The sequence below is a fragment of the Balearica regulorum genome, chromosome 11 (genome assembly GCF_011004875.1).
Source record: "Balearica regulorum gibbericeps isolate bBalReg1 chromosome 11, bBalReg1.pri, whole genome shotgun sequence".
NCBI lineage: Eukaryota > Metazoa > Chordata > Aves > Gruiformes > Gruidae > Balearica > Balearica regulorum.
The window spans coordinates 2,408,002-2,426,516 of NC_046194.1; the positions used below are offsets into that span (position 1 = coordinate 2,408,002).

The window sequence follows — 18,515 nt, forward strand, 5'->3', positions numbered from 1 at the left end:
TCCTGGCAGTGATCTGCAGCAGATGCTCCAGCAGAAGACAAAAACATTATGAACCAAATGGCAATGAAATTCCATGCAGGAATGTCCTCGTCCCCATGAGACGCTTCTTCCAGAGCAGGCTTGGGCAGTGGGAGGGGTATGGATGCTATATAGTCCGCTCTTCTGTGGCATGAGAGAGAACATCCTTCTGCAACTGCACAGCAAGATGCTCTAGGTATAGTGGTATGTACACCTGGTTTTAACGCTCCTTGTCTAGGTAGATGTGAACCTGCCTGATTTAAATGTGTTTGCACGGGATGATACATCACTTGTGAGAGCAACAAGATTTTAAGAGATATTTAAGAGATATCACCCACATTTTAATGTTATTGCTTGGATCTCTGGGGTTGCTTTGTGTGAAAGGTGCGATAGCGTTTTGTTCAGAGGCAGCAGGAGATGCAGGAGATGCGTATTCCACAAGTGCCACTTCTATACCACACATGGCTAACAGTATCTCAGAAACTGCAGACTCCACGACATGGTAAAGATCTTCGAGTCCAGACCTGCTCATGCCATGCACAGTCTCTCTGCTAATCTTATGCACAAACAAGGTTTTAAAAACTCTCCAGTGTCCTGGGCAGTTCTGCGTCGTTGCCACTCATGACCTATGGACGCTGCCTGACCGGCCGAGGCTGAGGGCTCTCTGCACCGCTCTTCTGAAATGAACAGCCATATGGTTATTTGGAAATCTTCCTGCTCTGTCTCAATAGCTATTTGTCATGTTCCCTAATGCCACAGCTGTTTGGTTACGGCAGGTCATCTGCTTTTATTAGTCCTGTTCCCACCACCCACTGAAACTCACACCAGCCAGGAGGAGATTCTTCTCCGTGCCCAAAAATAGCGCTTCTCTCGTCCCCCTCTTCCAGTGACCCTGGAAACTCCAGCGTTTTCCTCCTCCTTTTCTGATTTCCAGTTCTGCTCCCTACCCGCTGCCCCATGAAGGCTGGAGTAGCTGCTCTCACAGCCGGGATCCTCGGCGGCACCGGCGTGTTGCTCTTCCTTATCGCTTTTGGGACGGATTACTGGCTTCTGGCTACAGAGACCTGCGGCGTCTTTGAGCATGGGAATAGCACCCTGCAGACCAGGGAGGTAAACTCTGAAATCTTGCCTTGCTTCAGAAGAGAAAGAGTCGACTTATTTAAATAATTTGCTCTAAAGGGAACACAAATACTTTTAATTTGGGTGCTGGCAGTTTTTAATCTGTGATAATGTTTATGCTCATCGAAAGTGACCTGCTAATGTAAAACATCAGCCTGAGCTAACTTTAAGATCCAAACCAGCTTTTCCATAGTATCTAGCGTTTTGACTGAAGTGAAGTGCGTCTAGGAAACATTAAGACAGCACCTCTGTAATCTGGCAGATATAAACATTAGGGAATGAAAAGCAAAAACATAAGAGCTTTACTTGTTGACAGCATTTGCCTCTAAAGACAAAAGATATCTCCTGATATTTGCCATTAAAAGATTTCTCCCTCAGTTATTTCTTCGTTTAAACGTAATTCAAATTTTAAAGTACAGGATTTGGCAATCATTTACATCTGAAGTGATATGACTACAGCACAGGTGGAAAACAAAAGCAAACATCAGATGCAGAGCAGAGTAGGCAGGAGTTCCTGCCCATCTAACAAGAGGAGGCCTATATATTTTAAAATTAAAATGTATATAGGATTTTAGTTAGCAGAAGATGTGATTTTTGAAGGACAACTTGGTATTTTAGTGCTAACTGCTTACTTGCTTCTAGATCCTTTCAAAAGTTTGACTTTAGCTGCACTTGCTATTGTCTAACTCTTCAATGAAATAACAACCAGATCAGTTCCTTGAGCCACCCACTCTTCAAAAATGTTTTTGTGCCGATCAATGTGTGGTTTCAATTACAAAATGACAGGAAGATCCTTGTTGTGTGCAGACTTTTTGTTATTTCAAAGTTCAATCCAATTAGATTTGATTATTTTTTTTTTCTGGTGTGGTGAGTCACGCTGGGTAAGCGTCATGATGCCGGCAAGAAATATTTTCTTTCATTTCAGAATCCCATAATCAAATGTAGGACACTGTTCACTTGAGTCACATTTCCAAATGACTTCCTCTATTGAAAAAATAATATTTAAGATAGAAAAACTGCCTGGCAGAAGACACTGTCTTTGCTGTTTAAAGCAGCACAGTAAAGCCCCGGAGATGGCAGAGTCACAGACAGAGGAGCGTCGCTCAGTTTTTATGCACTTGGGAAATGACAATGTTAATTGTTCCGGATTTTTGCTTGTGCTGTTGTCTTTGCAATCAGTGAGACTAGAGACATTGCGCTGCACGACATGAATAAACATCTCAAACATTTCAGATACGCTCTTGGCCAAGTGCTAGGGTGCCTGTCAGTAAGGCAGAGCGACTTCAAAAGCGCCAGGCAGAAATAGGAACGGCCCTTACTCTTTCCTCTGAGCTACTTTATTTCTCTTTCAGCCACTCTTTCTATTATTTCTATTTCAGTTACTGGTTGTGTACAACAGACTGTGTTTTTTACCTTCTCTGCCCTTTCTTAAACTGGCAAATCCTGTCCCTTACAGATAAGGATGGTCTCGAGTCTCTGCCAAGCAGCAATTAAACGTGCCGCAGACGCACCATGTCAGCAACCAGCCAGCTGATGAAGTTTGAGGGCTGCGTGTTGCCGTTGTCATAGCTAGTGTTTTACCCTGAAAGTAAAAGGAGAATCAGATCAGAGCTCTGGAAGCGGTTATAACTTGATGCATAAAAACCTTGAGGCGAGGGAAGTGTCTTCTAGCAGCTCCCCGTTGAGTCCCGTCTCCTTTCTACTCACAATCTATGGAGTTTCTCCATCCTCCACAAAACGTAATTTTGTAGCAGTCATGCATCCTTTACCAAACTCTATGTGGTAAAGTTAAATTTGATTTTGGTTACAGTTTTAATAAGTTTTTTGGTAAATAGTCCGTGTCTCAACTTTGCAATATCCTCCCTTCTGGAAAGACCTAAACCTTGTGCTCGCCGGTCTGGTCTGGGGGTTGAAGTAGACTCACAAAAAAGGAAAAATTGTCAACATCCCTGTTGCAGCCTGTGAGAAGACTGGTGTGGACAGAGTAATTTGTGTCTCACGTAAATTTAGCATAACTTCCACTGGGCTCAGCAGAGAAAGAGAAAGAAGAAAACCTTTGGGCTGATGACTGGGAATGTTAGAGTTGGACTGTCTTCTGGGGTTAAGCCAGACCTTACATGGATCCTGCAGAGTAGCAAGGATATCTGAACTGTCGCATTGCATCACGCCTAAAATTACTTACCTGGTAATCAGCTTGCTTTGTACTGGTTACAACAGCAATACCATTTACTTAAGGAAAGCGTTTAAGAAGTGGGATACACTCAGAACGCTCTGCTCCCTGACATGCCTGCCCAGCTCTGGCCATCAGTGGTTTAAAGATTTTAGGGAAAGGAGAAGCTGTTTAGTGAAAGTCTGCAGGACGATTTGGTGTCAGAACATTTAGTAGCTGTGATACGGCAGAAAGTCAAGGGCAGCAGCTGCCTCTGCGTTCCCCACCCCCTCCAAAACCAACCCCAGCAACAACAAACAAAAAACTCCAAAAACACATGAAAGCAACAACTCTCTAAGCAAAAAATACACACTTTCCACCTTTTCACCATGGTCATCCCTGTATCAGCTTGGGTTTTCATTCCTCCGCAGGCTGAAACGCCAACAGAGGTCAGGAAGGAGATCCTCACTTTCCACCATGAGGGCTTCTTCTGGCGGTGCTGGTTCTTTGGCAAGGGCCACCCGGAGACCATCTGGACCTTCTGGTACAGTGAGTATGATGCCACTGCACCATATCCGCAGCATTCACTCACAGTTTGAATTGCAAACGAGCGCAAGAAGGGCTCCCAGGGATGAGGAGATGGTTGTCTTTATTTAATTTTTTTTTCATTCTCATTGTCTCTCTCTCACAAAAGCGAACTTGGCTCACCCTTTCTGTGCTCTTTTTTTGACTTGGATTTTTCTCTCAGAGGGTTCTTCACAGAAATGTATGATGCCATTTAATATACCACCTACAAAGTCTTATGGAGTGGTTGGTTTCCACCAGCAAGGACAACTGTTCCCCCACACCTCTTCATGTCTGTGTTCCGCTAAGGTCTGCTAAATTTGAGCCCACACCTTTCCTGGCCATTGGCATTACTCTTCTGTCAGCGTTTTCAGCCATCGGGGTGCTGAGCATGCCCACCTCCTGCTGATTTCAGCACAGGGAAGGATGGACGTGTACCCATGTGGTCTCCCTGGGTGCTCAGGACCTCTAGCAGTGGGCACTGGTGGGCCATGGAGAGCTGTAACCACATGTTTTTATGCTTTTCAGCACACAAGACCTTTATTTTAAGATCTTGCCTGTTTTGCTTTTTAAGGTCATTGAATTTACGCGTATGAATAAACAGAGATGGATGCAAAATCTTTTTTTTTTTTTCCCTGAAAGCACATTCACTCTTCAAAAAAAAAAAAAAAAAGGAGGAGGTGAAACCTGTTCTGAGACACCAGTTGGTGCTGACTGGTGGCCCACGTGCAGTGAAGTGTGGGGTCTTGGCCCAGTGAACCAGGTGCTCCCACCAGAAAGAGCAAAGGAGTGAGACCACCCCACAACACGCCTGGCACCAGCCCTGCCGGCGTCCGAGCCAGCATCCAGCTCGCCTGCATTAATGCACGGTGGATAATTAGAGGACAGCCTTTCCCTGGAATGCCACAGCCCTAGATGAGTACTGGGCATAAAAAAAAGCGATTTGAAATAAGTTCTGCAGAGGTTTTAACCACCGCATAGACCCTGTGCTTGCTGGTGCTTCGGTCCGCTCAAAGACACTTAGGAGTGTCTGGAGCAGCGTGGTCATCTCGTAGGGCATTTGGCTGCAAATAATGCAGGTTCCCACAATAAATTTAGTCCACAGTGATTAAAATTTCAGATGACTTTGCTGTCCCACAGTCCCTGGCCTGTGTTTCCTGTACAATCTTGCAGGAACAGTTCCTGCCACTGTCCAACTGAAAAACATCAGATTTTTCACACAGAAATTTTTTGATAAAAGAGGACAGGCTTGAGAGAGGGAGTTTGCTATCTAATTACATTATATGGAAATACATGATACAATATAACGTTACCTGAAGTAAAATGACTCTTTCTGATAACTGGCAAATTTGTATTACTTCTTTAGGTATTTATTATAATAGGATTGATCATGGCAAATTAATTTGCTGCTCTCATGGACGTAATAATTAATTCAATAGGTATTCCATAGTCAATTTAGCATGAACTAATGTCCACCTATTATAAAGTGTTCCTTTGAGCTGGGGAACATATTTAAATAAGTGGCCAACCATTAATTAATTCATTTAACATTCATTCTATTACCGTTAATCATGATAAGCCTCACTGGTATTAATATTGATGGAGCACTTCCATTCTAATTGTGCTTTCCCTTCTCACAAACTGGAGGTCTTGTTAAGGTGGCTTGTTTTGGTACCCAAATACTTTTGCCCCTTCCAGGTGGTCTGACACATTTTCTGGATGAAAACAGCAGTGGGATTATTTACACTGATTTCAGTTGCTCCCTCTTTCGTGATTTATGTCCACCTCAGACTCAGGTTATGAAGATGAGAAGATGTATGGGGGAGCAGTCTCAGATCCTGTTATATCTCCTCTCTCATCATTCTTCTTTTTTTTTTTTCTTTCTAACCAGGATTTACTATCCTTCTATACTCCCCAGCCTTCTGATTTCAGTGAGGGTTTTATAGGTTTTGCTGAATAGTACGTTGCCATCTGAATACTATAACTGTAATTTTTGCAGAAAATAAAAGCAAACAGGGATTTGTTGTTGTTGTTCTTTTTCAGCCAGCCAAGCACACCCCAAGTTCTGCATGCATGGCTACCTCTTTCCCATGCCCATCGCTCTCGGACCTTTCCCCCATCCTTCCTACGACACAACCGCAGGTGAGTTTCTTCCCTGCTCCCCCAGCAGCTCCTTTCCCAAGCGATCGGGCAGAGATTTACGACGTGTGTCAGTGCTGTCGTTGTCCCGCTGGAAATGCATGTGGCCGAGCATGGCCGAGACTTTTGGAAAGCTCCTTTACAAAATGGCCTTGCGTAGTTGACTGCCCCAAGCCGTGAGCACATCCAGATGTTCTCCTACGTCTTCTGTCCTCCAGAGCCAGCCATGCCTGGCCATGAGCCATGCACCCACCCACCGGTGCGCGGTGCCTACTCCTATGAGCAAGGGAGGATGCTGGATCCAACCTCTCCCTTCTCCCACCTTCTTGCTCGCTGGTAGGAGCTTGGAGGCAAAGGGCTTCAGCCCCATGGCCAAATCCAGACCCTGCGGGCAAGCAAGAAAAATAATTTCTCCTGGGCTGCAGGCTTGTGGCAGCCCAGTGCTGACTCGTTTCCAGACTCTGGCTTCCTGGGAGGACTCTAGTGTTGATTTGTTGCAAGACAAAATAAACAAACACCGGAAAAATCAGTTAAAGACCAAATAGTTAGGAGATCCGCGTAAGTGACTGGCTTATTTTTAATACACTGAATATGACACAGTTGGAGAGCTCTCCTTTCAACTGATTCCCTTTTTATTTATGTTTCTCTGTATTTTCAGAGTTCTTTAATGAATCAGCTGCTGTTAGGAATTTTAATTTGCTAAATTGGTGGCAGCAGCTAGAATTAATTCAATGATCTTTTTTGAAATGAATTGATTTCTTTAAATAGTGTGCATCACTCTGCGTTGCCTCTGGGGATCTGGGGCAGGCATACTGCATAAACAAACATCTTGACCTTTTCCTTAGCCTTTAGCAGTACCTTTTTTATTTTTATTTTTATTTTAAAGAGGAATTAATTTAAAAAAAAAATATATTGTCAGTAGGAGCGTGTGAGGGAGAGCAGCTAGTTTCTTTTGCTGTGCTGTGCAAGATTCCTGCCTCGGGGAACATGCCGCAGTGTAAAATGGATACGAGGGACCTGTCGATGGTAGAAGGAGGAGCCCGTTGCAGGCTGTGTGCAGCAAACAAGCGGGTTAAGCGATGGGATTTTTCTGCTTAGGACAGGCAGGCACGATGTCTAGTTTCTGAATGATCTCGCTGATAAACACACTATTTTTTTCCGTACTAAATAAAGGGCCCTGGATGCATCTGTCCCTGCCTGTCAGCCCTTGCTATGAAACCCTCTCCAGCTGCCTCTCAGAAACGGCCTTCGGGACGGGAAGGTGCAGGGGACGGGCTCTGTGCGGGGGCTGCACCCCGGGGTGCTGCGGGGCTCTGCAGGCACCCACCCCGCTATGATCCCCGGGGAGACGGGGATGTCTCAGCACCCACATTTAGGGCTCCTCTGCTGCACCAACACCTCTGCGAAGCATTCGGGCGGCTGCAGAGAGCAGACACTTCTGTCGTTAATGCTCATTTTATTTCAAACCAGTCCATCCTCGTATGCAAATGCTGACAAAACAGGAGGCTGTCCAAGAAGAGGGGTCCTCCAGCTATTACCTGCTCCAGAGATAATTCTGCCTTATCTGCATCCTCTTAGCCTCCCTGAGAGAAACGGGTGACGGGAGGTTAAACATGAAAATGAATTCTGTGGTTTTTGGAGAGTTCAAGATACTTATCTCTCCCTAAGTGGCTCTCCTGACAAAATGGTTTCAAATGAGCAAAACGCATCTTCTCTGTATCATTTTTCTTTCAAGTGTGAATCATTTCAGCATTACCCATTTGCTCGTGCTCAGCTTAAATCTCTTTAACTAGCACTTCTGAAAAACAACAGGCAGAGCGAGACGCAGGGGGAGCGGAGTATCAGAGGGGGTCTGCCTGAAGACCACCACCTCTGGCCAAGGTTTAGGACAGTGACTGGAAGAGACTTGGCTGCCAGGAGACTGAAATTAGTGGGCTACGTCCCATCCTGTGGGATGTGATGGACGCAAGCTTGCTCGGCTCCGGCTGGCGTGGTTGTATGAAGTCACAGCAAAACCCCCAAATTCCGTGGATGAAGAGGCAGCTGCTCTCTTGCCCTGGTCTCTTACTTGGAGTCAAGCAAGGCCATTAATGGGGGAAATCATGAGCTCCCGTTTTTCCCTGCAGTCCTGCTAACAAAAACCACCTTTATTTTAAACTGGGAACCTGGCACCTCCTGTAAGTGTTAATTAAAATGGAACAAAGATGTGGTCTGATTCCATCTCTCCAAATTCCATCTCTATTTTCTTTCCTTTCTTGCCAAGCTCGTCCATCCCCCACAGGCACAGCTAAGCACGGTGTCCTTTGCTCTCACCCCCTTTTGTGGCGTGCTTCCCTGGCAAACCCTTCCACCCCCTTGTTCTCATTCCAATCCCATTATGTAGGGCACGACATTCAACCTGAACTTGCACCGGTTCCAGGCACGTTGCAACCCATGCCGCGGCAGGGAGTTAGCAAAGCAGGAGCTCCGGCTCTGCCTAACACGAGCAGCGTTGTAGGTTATCGCTTATAACGGTGCTGAAGCAGGAGTTAAGCGTGGACTGAAGAAAACCGCTTATCCTCTCTTTTCCCCTGACTTTACTCTTTTTAACCGTGCAGTGTACAGAGGCTTCTGGACGGCGTTCATCATGCTGGCCGTCGCCGCCGGGCTGGTGGGAGGGCTGCTGCTGGTGTGCGGCGTGCCCTTCGTCAGCCCCCGGTCCTACAAAGTTGGAGGCGGATTCCTCCTCGCCTCGGGTAAGCATCGGGAAGGGGATATGGCCAGGGCAGGAACGCAGCGGCCGTGCTCCGCTTCGTGTGTGCATCTGGGGGGGGGGGGGGGCGGGGAGATGCTGCTGGGGGGGGCATGGGGGCTCTGATGGGAGCTGCGCTGACTCAGAGTAAATGATTTCCCTCTTCCCCCACTGGAATTAAACCTCAATGCTCAGTCAAGCTTTAGCAAGATAGTCCTTAGTCCTAGGGAGGCTGGGGTTTGGAAAAAATACTTCCTCCCCCCCCCCCGCCCCCGCCATGCAACCCAGAGGAGCAGAGCCTTTTATTTTAGTAACGTCCGCAGCTGCATTAACCCTGGGCAGCAATCAGCCACGCTCTCTTCCCCTAAGTCAGTCTTTGCATTTGGGCCTCTCCTGTCTCTGCTGTTAACATCTGGTAGAGCTGGAAACCCGCTGAGCGATGAAAGGCATACCCGGCGATTCAAAATGGGAGGGCTGGCTTAATAAAACCTGAAAAGATAAAGTGGTGGCACAGCAGGAAAATGAATTAAAAATCGGCATTTATTCATTATTCCCACTACCATTACAGATGATTCCACTGAATTATCACTTGGGCTTTTTCCTTTTCTGTATTTGAGAAGGAATAAGTGGCTTAACTAGTAGAAATACTTGAATTATAACAGTGACTCAAACTCAGAAAAAAGCTTTTTTTACGAGTCAAGCAGCTGAAGGCTGGAGCTCAGCTGAGCCGTGCCAAGTGAAGAACTCCGTAATGAAGTCAGGCCTGTCTCTGAAAAACCACCGCTTAATTACAGATCCTGCACCCGGTCCTGCTTCCTCGTACACAGCATGAATCAGCCACGAGCCGGTGTCTTTGCTCCCAGTTTGGGCTTTGACTGGTGCCCAAGTTTTTTAGGGCTGAAAACATTCATGAGAATATTTAACAAGAAAGGTCCCAACACTCATCCTGGAGGAGCTCCACCTAAACACCTTCCAATCTCACTATGCCCTGCTATTATTACCTTTTACTCTTTTCCCATTGTTATTTAGCTCCCCATCCATTTCATAGCTCCTCTCCTAATCTGTGTCTCCTCCAGATGTACTAATAATTAACCACGCGACGCCAGCTGAGCTGCTTGTTAAAATGAAGCTAGATGGCATCTATCTATTTGTCTAAAAACTCTGGAAGGCACTGAATCGATGTGGACCTACCTGTCTCTGCTAATTCGCTTTGCGTTTTGTCCAATTTTCCATTTGCCTCTAGGTCTTCAGTTATTGAAGCGAGGGCAGCAAGCCTGTGGGTATCTGCTTCTCGCTCTCTCTTATAGAGTTTAATAAATGCTTAGTTGGGTTTCATTTTTCCAAAAGAAAGTTTCATGTGGTTTTACACACATGGATTTCATTTGGGAATGCAAGACGGCTTGCTATCTGATCTCCATTGGGTACCAATGCCTTCTACTGTGTAGTGATGGCCACTTGACATGTGTGTGCATTGAAGTCGTCTCTTCTTCTCAGAGTAGGGCCAAATATTTGAATCCTCTCAGATGTGACACTCTGGCTACCTCAGTTGAAGACCTACTTCTTCAGAACACTCAACTTTGAGCCCAAATCGAAAAACTCAGATGGATGACCTTCTGACACTGGCCAGATAAACAAAATATCACGCAGAAAAGGGTGTCGAGTAATATTGAATCACTGTATTCCATTTTTTTCATTGTTTTTGCACTTTATTTGACTACTGCTTGATTAAAAGGCTGGGGCATAGAATTTGACACCTTTTAGAAGAGCTGATTATGTATCACGTAAACCTCTTGGCATTGGACAAAGATGCTCCTGTTTAAATCAAAGTTTGTATTAAAGCAGTTTCAATCTGAACAGCAATCATTGTTATTAACTGTCATTAGGAGGAACGAGTTCAGCTGGAAGATAATTCCTGCTAAATTTTCAATTTAAAGGATAGCTAGGAGAATGCAATTTTTTTTTTTCAGCAAAGTTTCCTGAGAGTTTCAGCTGATCCTATTTTCTTTTTTTTCGGGAGGGGTATCCTGAACCCAGACTCTGGATCCTTCTTGGCACTGGCTTCCTGATGGATTCAGGATGCAGCCCTCCGTGGTTATTTTTTTGTTATCCCTTCTAAAAATATTTTGCATTATTCTGCTAAGCAGTAGGAACAATAGATTTAATACAGCTTCAATGCCTAGCTGTTTCCTTCCTTTGGATAGTGGGATGCGGAGAGACGACACAGGAGAAAGTGCGTCTTGTCTTCTAATCATGGCCCGCGGGTCAGTGTTAATTAACCTCCCTCGCAGAAATGATCTCTCCTTGAGGAAGTGTGAAAATGCTGGCAATTTGTAGAGTGGGAACGTGGTCTGGCAGTCGGATGGTGAGATGGGGCATCACGGCCTCTCAGGGCATCCTTTATAGGCAACTTCATTCTGTCCATAAACTCCCTCTGCCCCTTTTGGTAGCAGCCCACCCTGAGGTCATGAAATCACGGCCATGGTTAATCGTTGCAAAATGATGCAACGTTTGCCACTGAAAGGCTCTAAAGAGATTATTGGTGCAAACGCACTCCCGAGCACATCTATGGATAACCAGCCTGACGTGATCTTGAGGAGTGACGTGTGCCCCTCCGTCGCCGGGGGGAATTCAACACCTAACGGTGAAGATTGTTATCGCTCAATTAGATCCCTTTGGGTTTCCTCTCTGAGATGCCTTTTATTTACTGTACTTTCAAGAGGATAAATCTGATCGTCCGCCAGCTACCGTAACAAATGTAGTGCTCTGTGGGTGGCGTTTCCGAGACCCCTTTCAAAGGACCGGAGACATCCCCCTTGATTTCCTCTGCTGAGTGACTTGAGCCCATCTGACATTTGCTGCTGCTTGCATTTGCACATCTAATGCCCCAGCTGAGCAGTTATCCTTGCCAGCCTGCTCCCTAAAGCACCCAAATTGCATGAGCAAATAGCCGGAGTGCCGCTTTCCTCCTAACGTTTGCCAGCTTAGACTGAGCTTCGGCGGTTGCAAGGGGGAGGCAGATACTGTCTGGTGACTAATGGTCCCCTTGTTTCAATAGTCAGATGACAATATGATTAATTATCTCTACAATGTCACCAAGAGGGCTGGGTGAACGCTGCGCTGCAGCTTCTGGAAAATGTTTGAATTGCTGAGACAAATTTGCTTGTGCTCCTCAGTTTTCTGTGCTTGTGCTCCTCGGTTTTCATTTCCTTTGGGCGCTTTAGTGACCAAGCCTAGAAGCGAGCGCATGTTTCGTCCAGACCTAGGGCACTCGCTGAGCTTGCTGTGCTGGCCTAAGACATTCAGACCAGCTGCATAGCTGTAGGCTCAAGTGAAAAAAATGACCTGAGCTCAGGCTGGTGGCTTGCTCAGGGGTGAGGAGGCTGCTCTGGAGGGAGCGGACAGGCAAAACGCGAGTGTGTGTTGAGTTTTCAAAGCAAACGATAAGGATACGTGCCCCAGGTAATGTTAAACAACCTCGAGAGGAGCTGGTGGCCAGCTCGCCTTGCGCTGGAAAGCACAGATACGTGATGAACCATGTACAGTCTACGCTTCTTCCAGCCGCTGCGGTCCCGGTGCTGTCTCTGCAGCATCCCCGCTTGCGTGGCGCACACGAGGATGTGCTCGCAGCATCCCGCGGCCGCAGGGGACGTGGTCCGTCTGTGGCCACGGGCTGTTTCCAGCGGCAAAGGCAGCACAAAGCCTCTCCTCCGCTTTTGGAGCCGTGTCGTGGTCCTGCCAGAGGACATGGTGTGTGCTCGGATCAACCTGTTCTTCAGTGTGAGCCAAACGCATTAAAAAAAAGGGCCAGCCCTATGACCAAAAGTGCTGAATTTTGTGCTTAGATTCCTCTTCCCAAATCAAGCGCTTTGGCAACCTCAGGCTCCCCAAGCGCGGTAAAGGCTGACAGTTATGGAAATGCAGCTGAAGGTCACCCCTCCATTTCCTCGTTATTAACATCCTTAACGGGCAACTAGTGAGAAAGGCGAACGAGTCAAAGTTCATTTTTCTCGTAATTAGCAGATTACACGAAAGTTCACTAGCTTCCACAGAATAAGAGGTAAAGATTGAGTTCACTCACCTGTCCCTACAATTAGCAGCTATAAAGGTGTCACAAGGATATAAAGTGAGAGAAAAAGGAAAAGCCCAACTCCAATTTACTCACAACGATGGTGCAGCTCTCCTGGGAGGGGGAGACGGAGCGACTTGGTTCCTTGTCCTGCAGTTAGCAGTGTACGAAGGAGAAAGATTTAATACCCCACTTCAATTTTTCTTGCAATTAGTCCCTCCCCAGAAGATGCCGTTGACCTCATCAGCATTGAGACGGAGTTTCGCAGTTAATTTTTTCCATACCATGCTAATGAATGGAGGCAAAGAGGGAAAAGGGAGAGAAAGAGAGAGATCACTTGGCTAATTTTCCAGTGGTAGAAACCGCAGGGATGCAGAGAGGAGTGTGGGGATGGGCCGGTTTGATGAGGTCTTCACTTACACTTACCCAAACCCAACACACATCCCATGTCTCAGGTGCGCGTGCTGATGCCAGGCTCGTTCCTTGGGCAGAAAATGAGATTATTATTTTCCAGTTTTTCATCTTGCTGCCCCAAGGCAGGAAGAAATCTGTCTCTACATAAAAAGCAGTTTGGGGCTGGCAGGGAACGAAGATGTCTTTCTGCTGTGGCTGAGTCTAAAAGCCCCCAAAAGGAGGTGGTAAAGTGACACTTGTTCAAAGGATGAAAAATCCAAAATAAAATAATGACATTTTAAAACACCAATGCCAAACACTTTGGCAATATGAGAGTGAAACACCCTGATACCCTCATTATGAAGAGTCTCCTCATGTCTAAAATGATGACAAATTTTAGGGAGTTTCATGAATGCTTGTGATTGCTCCAAGTAAGTGGTTTTTTTTTTTGCTGAACAGTTTTCAGTGCGCTGCCCCTCCTGCACTCCCACCGTCCTTCTGCGGCTCCACCTGCCCTTTTGATTTTCTTTTCTCACCGAGGAGACGGTGTAAATCCCAGGGACTCCTCGCCACTCGGCTGTAATTATTCCAGGGAAGAAGGCTGCTTACTTCACATTTTCCTGTCATTTTCCCAGAGTGTGAAAACGTTCTTAATTTAGATGCCGTGGTCGTGTTGTCACCTCCAGTACCTGTTTAATAATAAATCCTTCCGTATTGAGACTCGGTGCTTCTCCTGGCGAGCTCGGGGATGGTGGCACCGGCTCACGGGTCTTCCCCGCACCCTCCTCAGTGAGAACTGGTGGGTTTTAATCTGATTTAATCCGTAAATGAGGCTTAGGCCATCTAAATTGTCCTGGGACAACTCAGCGCAACCCCCCTGCTCCGTTTTTATTTGCATCTCTTACGGTAGGTATTATAAGTTAATGAAATAGAAATTGATCTTTAAAAGAGCACTTTTCAAGGTTCAGTTGCTATCTAATTAATTTAATTTTAAATTACATCAGTAATAAAGACTTAATTGCCTTCTTATCAATATATTGTATTCTGTAAAGGACATGTGACTATTTAAACATGCAATCGCTTTCTTATAGTAGAATAATTGGTATTTTAATCATACAACTATCATATTAAGTGTAAAATATTTATTTGTGCACTTAATTTCAAGTGGTATCAAAATCTCAATGAACATGCAAATGTTACAACAGCTGCTATTTAACTCCTAGCCTGCCTCTCCAGCAAACGTGAGGACTTCTCCGTGTGAGGGAGAGCGGCTTGAAATAACAGCGTGTGGTGACGGAAAGTATATTCGTATGGTTACACCAATTTTTTGATTATTAAGAATCAACTTGCAGTCTTAGGGCATAGGAGGCAGTTTAATAGATGCGACAGCTTATGATGAGTAGCTTCGACTTCTATGTAACACGCAGCGAGGACTTTGAACCCTCTATGCCTTCACACAAATCTCGGGTTTGGTACAAGACGTGAAGCGGAGGTTTGTAGCAGCAGATGTGCTTATAGCCATGAAAAACAGAAACACAGTTAAACACTGAGATGTTTTCTCTGGCCGAGGGCTCGGTAACCACCATCGCTAAGCAGATACATCAATGTTGAGCTTTACCCGCTTCCATTGCTTAGCATGGGAGCTGGATTTCTGTAGTGTATAAGCTGCCAGGAAGAATAATTAAATATAGTATATGCTACCTTTGATTTAAAAATTGCAAGGGGAGAAATTAAATCCAGCAGAAGCCACAACACATCCGCAGAACTGCGTGGTAACTTGTCAACTAAATTAATTTCAAACTGTTCACTTCTACTATAAAAATATTATAATCTGTGATGTATTTCTTTCATATGTGTGTGTGTATGTGCATATATCTATATGTTATACAGCATCATTTAAAAATAGCCTGCTTCTAGCTGTGAAGTAGCAAGATCAGATATTACTGACGTGCTTTCAGATCTGTCATCACACCGTCACTATTTAGTTTTAATGTATGTTGACTTTAAAATGCACTATATATATTCTTTAATGCGACACAGTAAATAATATTGGGGCCACTCTAGTTTTTGTCATCTGCTTCATACGGGGGAGCCAGACCTGCCGCCTCCGACCACTGTCACTTTGAATTTTGGGGAAAGGAGGTTCCTATTAAAGCACCAACCCCCCCAAACCCGCTGGGGGCTGCGCCAGGGCCGGGAGGTGCCTGTTCACCACGTGCTTTTCAGATGTGACCGAGCTCTTCCTGCGAACGCTGACCTCCGACGGGTATGCGTCTGGAAATATGAGATGGCGGGGTCTCACGGGAGAGCTGCTATTTGGGTCGCAGAATCCTGCAAGGCTCGGGAGGCTCCGAGGAGAGCGGACCCTCTCGAAGCGGGATGCTGACCAGACTTGCGTGTGAGCTCGGCTCTCCTCCCGTCTGGCTGCAGGGGAGGGCACAGGAGGTCTCGCTTGCCGATGCTGTGCCATAAAAAGACTTTCTAGCCTCATGGTATAAGCTGTTTATTATTCTTTTTATTATTCTGTTATTTAGTAGCCCATCTGAGATTAATATCTCACAGCTACATCCCTTTTCCACTCTATTATGTGTTATTTTTCTGCAAAATGGGATCGTCTGTACTCCTTGCCATGTGTTTTAATACTTGGTTGCACAGCTCGGTTTCAGGAAAGGTAACACAAGACGTGGAGATGATCTGCCACGAGCTGCAGCAGCCGCTCCAGCGTCTGCACGGGCTCTGCTTGCGCTGGTGCTGGGGGTAGCAGGTTCGCTGCTAGATAACACTTGCCATCAGCAGGAATGATCCACGTATGTTTGCATTTCTGGTGGAAATTGGATGTGACACTACTTGGAAGGGTAGGAAAAAAAAAAAAAGGAAAATGTAAGTCTTAGTCTCTCCTTCTCACTCATCTCAGGCAAATTAAAAATAAAAAAAAGGCAAAACAACCCACCTGGGTCCTCCTGGCAGGACCCGGTCACGGTGGTGTGGGTCTCTCCCATGGCGAGTGGGCTTGGCTTTCATGGAAACCTGCAGACCAACGTCATGGATAATAATTCTGCAATGCTAAGTTTTGGCTCAAAGGACCTGCCAGAATAAGTGGAAATCTGTTGCAATCTTTTCTTGATTTTATTTCTGTGTTTCTTCATACGCAAAGAATAACTCACCTTTGTCTCTTTTTCCAGGAGCCTTATTTCTCCTGCTCATATTTCTCTTCGTGATGTGGAAGGAGTTTGTCGCTGACTTTCAGAAGTACATCCTTCTGGAGAGAAGCGAGATGTGCACGGACGACGTACCCGTGCACGTGTATTACGGGTGGTCGTTCATGTTCGCCGCAGCGGGGGTGCCCCTGGCTTTACTTTCCGGACTCCTCTTCTACCTGATCGGCAGAGACATTATGGAGTCCCTGGAGTAAGACAAATTTGGAGAAGGCTTTTAAGAAAATTGGTGATGCTCCTTGTAATGAAACATACACAAGTTTTGATCCTTTTTGTAGCTATAATTGTCAGCATAGGTGCATGATCACACTCGCTCGTACATGGAGGCAGGGATGGAGCACTGAGCGTCCAACCCCTGTCAGTCCCAAACCAGCCCCAGCTGAACGTCCAGCTTCAGCACTTTTACACTCTGGAGAAATTTAGACGTGTCTATGGGTTTTGCATCAGTTTTCTCTGCAGCCCAAGGAAGAGCCTTCGCTGTGAAAAGCAGCTCCCGCGGCTCTCAGCGGAGCCCCACATCCATATTCGGCAGAGCTGGAGTTTTATGGCGTTCCAGCATCCTTGTTTCTTGTAAAAGGTAATCGAATCTGGCTGTGACGGTGTACGCTATAATGTCTATTTCTGAAAAGCAATTAAGGATGATTTTTTTTTTAGCTGGCTCTAATTGACGTCAAAGGACAACCATTTTAATGGGATGTCGGGAAACATGAGAAACTTTTTTTCCTTAAAAGCCCTGATTCTGAAGATAGAAATGTACCTGGACCTAACCTAACTTTCAATAAGCGAATAAACCAGTTTCTGTGGCATGAAACCTAACATGAATTAATTCGTATTTCTTTACAGCATCACATTACTATGCGTTTAATATTTTCCCCAGACGCAGCATTGTGGAGATTCGCAACACAAAAACTGAAAGATGGTCAGAGCTGGGGGAAAGGGAGCGGAAACACTAGCATTGATATTTCTTATTTTGTTTGTTATGGTAGACCCTGTCAGGTGGCTCAGCGTGGGATCTTCTACAGATGCAGCACAAGAGTCAGCCCCAAAAAGACAAATTATACACCATTTAGATATTTTTAAATTCTTGCCATTGCTCAGGTGTACATTGTCTGATGGTTTGCAGTGGTCCCACTTAAATCAAACTTCCTAAAAATGCACACTCTTCTCACGAATGTCATAGTCTGTGCTAAACATATATCTCACAAGGTTTACGTCATACTATTGACTCAGTATAGTTAATTACTAAAGTAATGCAAATCTCTTCTAGAAAGCAGTATAGGAATGTTTGCTAATGCTCTTCCTAAAATATTACTCAAGTCTGGCATTTCTTTCCTTTTGGAGCAAGTTCTAATTATTCTTTTACAGGATTCATGGCATACGTAGAGTGAGAAATTGTAATTCCCACATGTAAAGATTAGTTCTTCCATATGAATAACAGGCTTGGTCTACAGTTCTTAAGCAAAATTCACACTGTTTTCCATTAATAGATTTTTTTTTTTAGCAGAATTGGTACATACAAGTAAAAATCATGTTGGTTACCTGCCCCCCCCCGCCCCCCGTTGAATAGATTTTCCATGTATTTACATATACACAGATATTTCAGTGTTTTATTTGGTCATTCTAAACTGTTTTTCTCATGATATCTCCTTGGGTTATGCCTGTGCCCCACCAGTTCTTCAAGTGACAATTTCTCACTATAAATTCCCTTTGAATAATTTTTGTCATTTAATTATCTATTCCTTGTAGAGATGAACACTTATGGTCACAAAGAATAAAAGTATATAATCCAGGAGCAGAAGAGGTCAAGATTTACAGTCACTTGCCTTTCACTGATCCCATAAAACAATCCAAGCATGCAGAAATGATGATCCCATAAGAGACACCAGGGCAGAAGAATGAGAATGCAGCAAGAAATCCATCAGACTTATTGATATCTGTGAAGCTGAGGATCCCTGAAGTTGTGAATATAGAAGTGAGTTTTATATTATAGAATGAAATATTTATTAACTTTCTCCATCTGTTCTTTAAAAAATTTAGTTTAATGTCATCAAGGCATTTATGGAATACATTTAGCTTAATCATGCATTCGTGCCTTAGGGAGTAAACCGTCCCTGGGGACTT

General features: G+C 45.1%; 1 protein-coding gene across 3 annotated transcripts; it reads left to right on the forward strand.

Moving 5' to 3' along the window:
- Window positions 1–855: 855 nt before the first annotated feature.
- LOC104633684 (transmembrane protein 182) lies at window positions 856–17,210 on the forward strand. Of its 3 annotated transcripts, XR_012837218.1 has the most exons (6): window positions 856–1,128; window positions 3,718–3,835; window positions 5,894–5,992; window positions 8,587–8,724; window positions 16,362–16,971; window positions 17,049–17,210. XR_012837218.1 is itself a non-coding variant. In XM_075763044.1 (5 exons), exons 1-5 carry the CDS (start codon window positions 976–978, stop codon window positions 16,589–16,591), a joined length of 738 nt encoding a protein of 245 aa, XP_075619159.1. In that variant the 5' UTR covers window positions 856–975; the 3' UTR covers window positions 16,592–17,210. The 3 variants fall into 3 exon arrangements, 2 of the variants coding, with proteins under 2 accessions (XP_075619159.1, XP_075619161.1); XM_075763044.1 differs by having other exon boundaries at window positions 16,362–17,210; XM_075763046.1 differs by having other exon boundaries at window positions 958–1,128; window positions 3,718–3,830; window positions 16,362–17,210.
- Window positions 17,211–18,515: the final 1,305 nt, after the last annotated feature.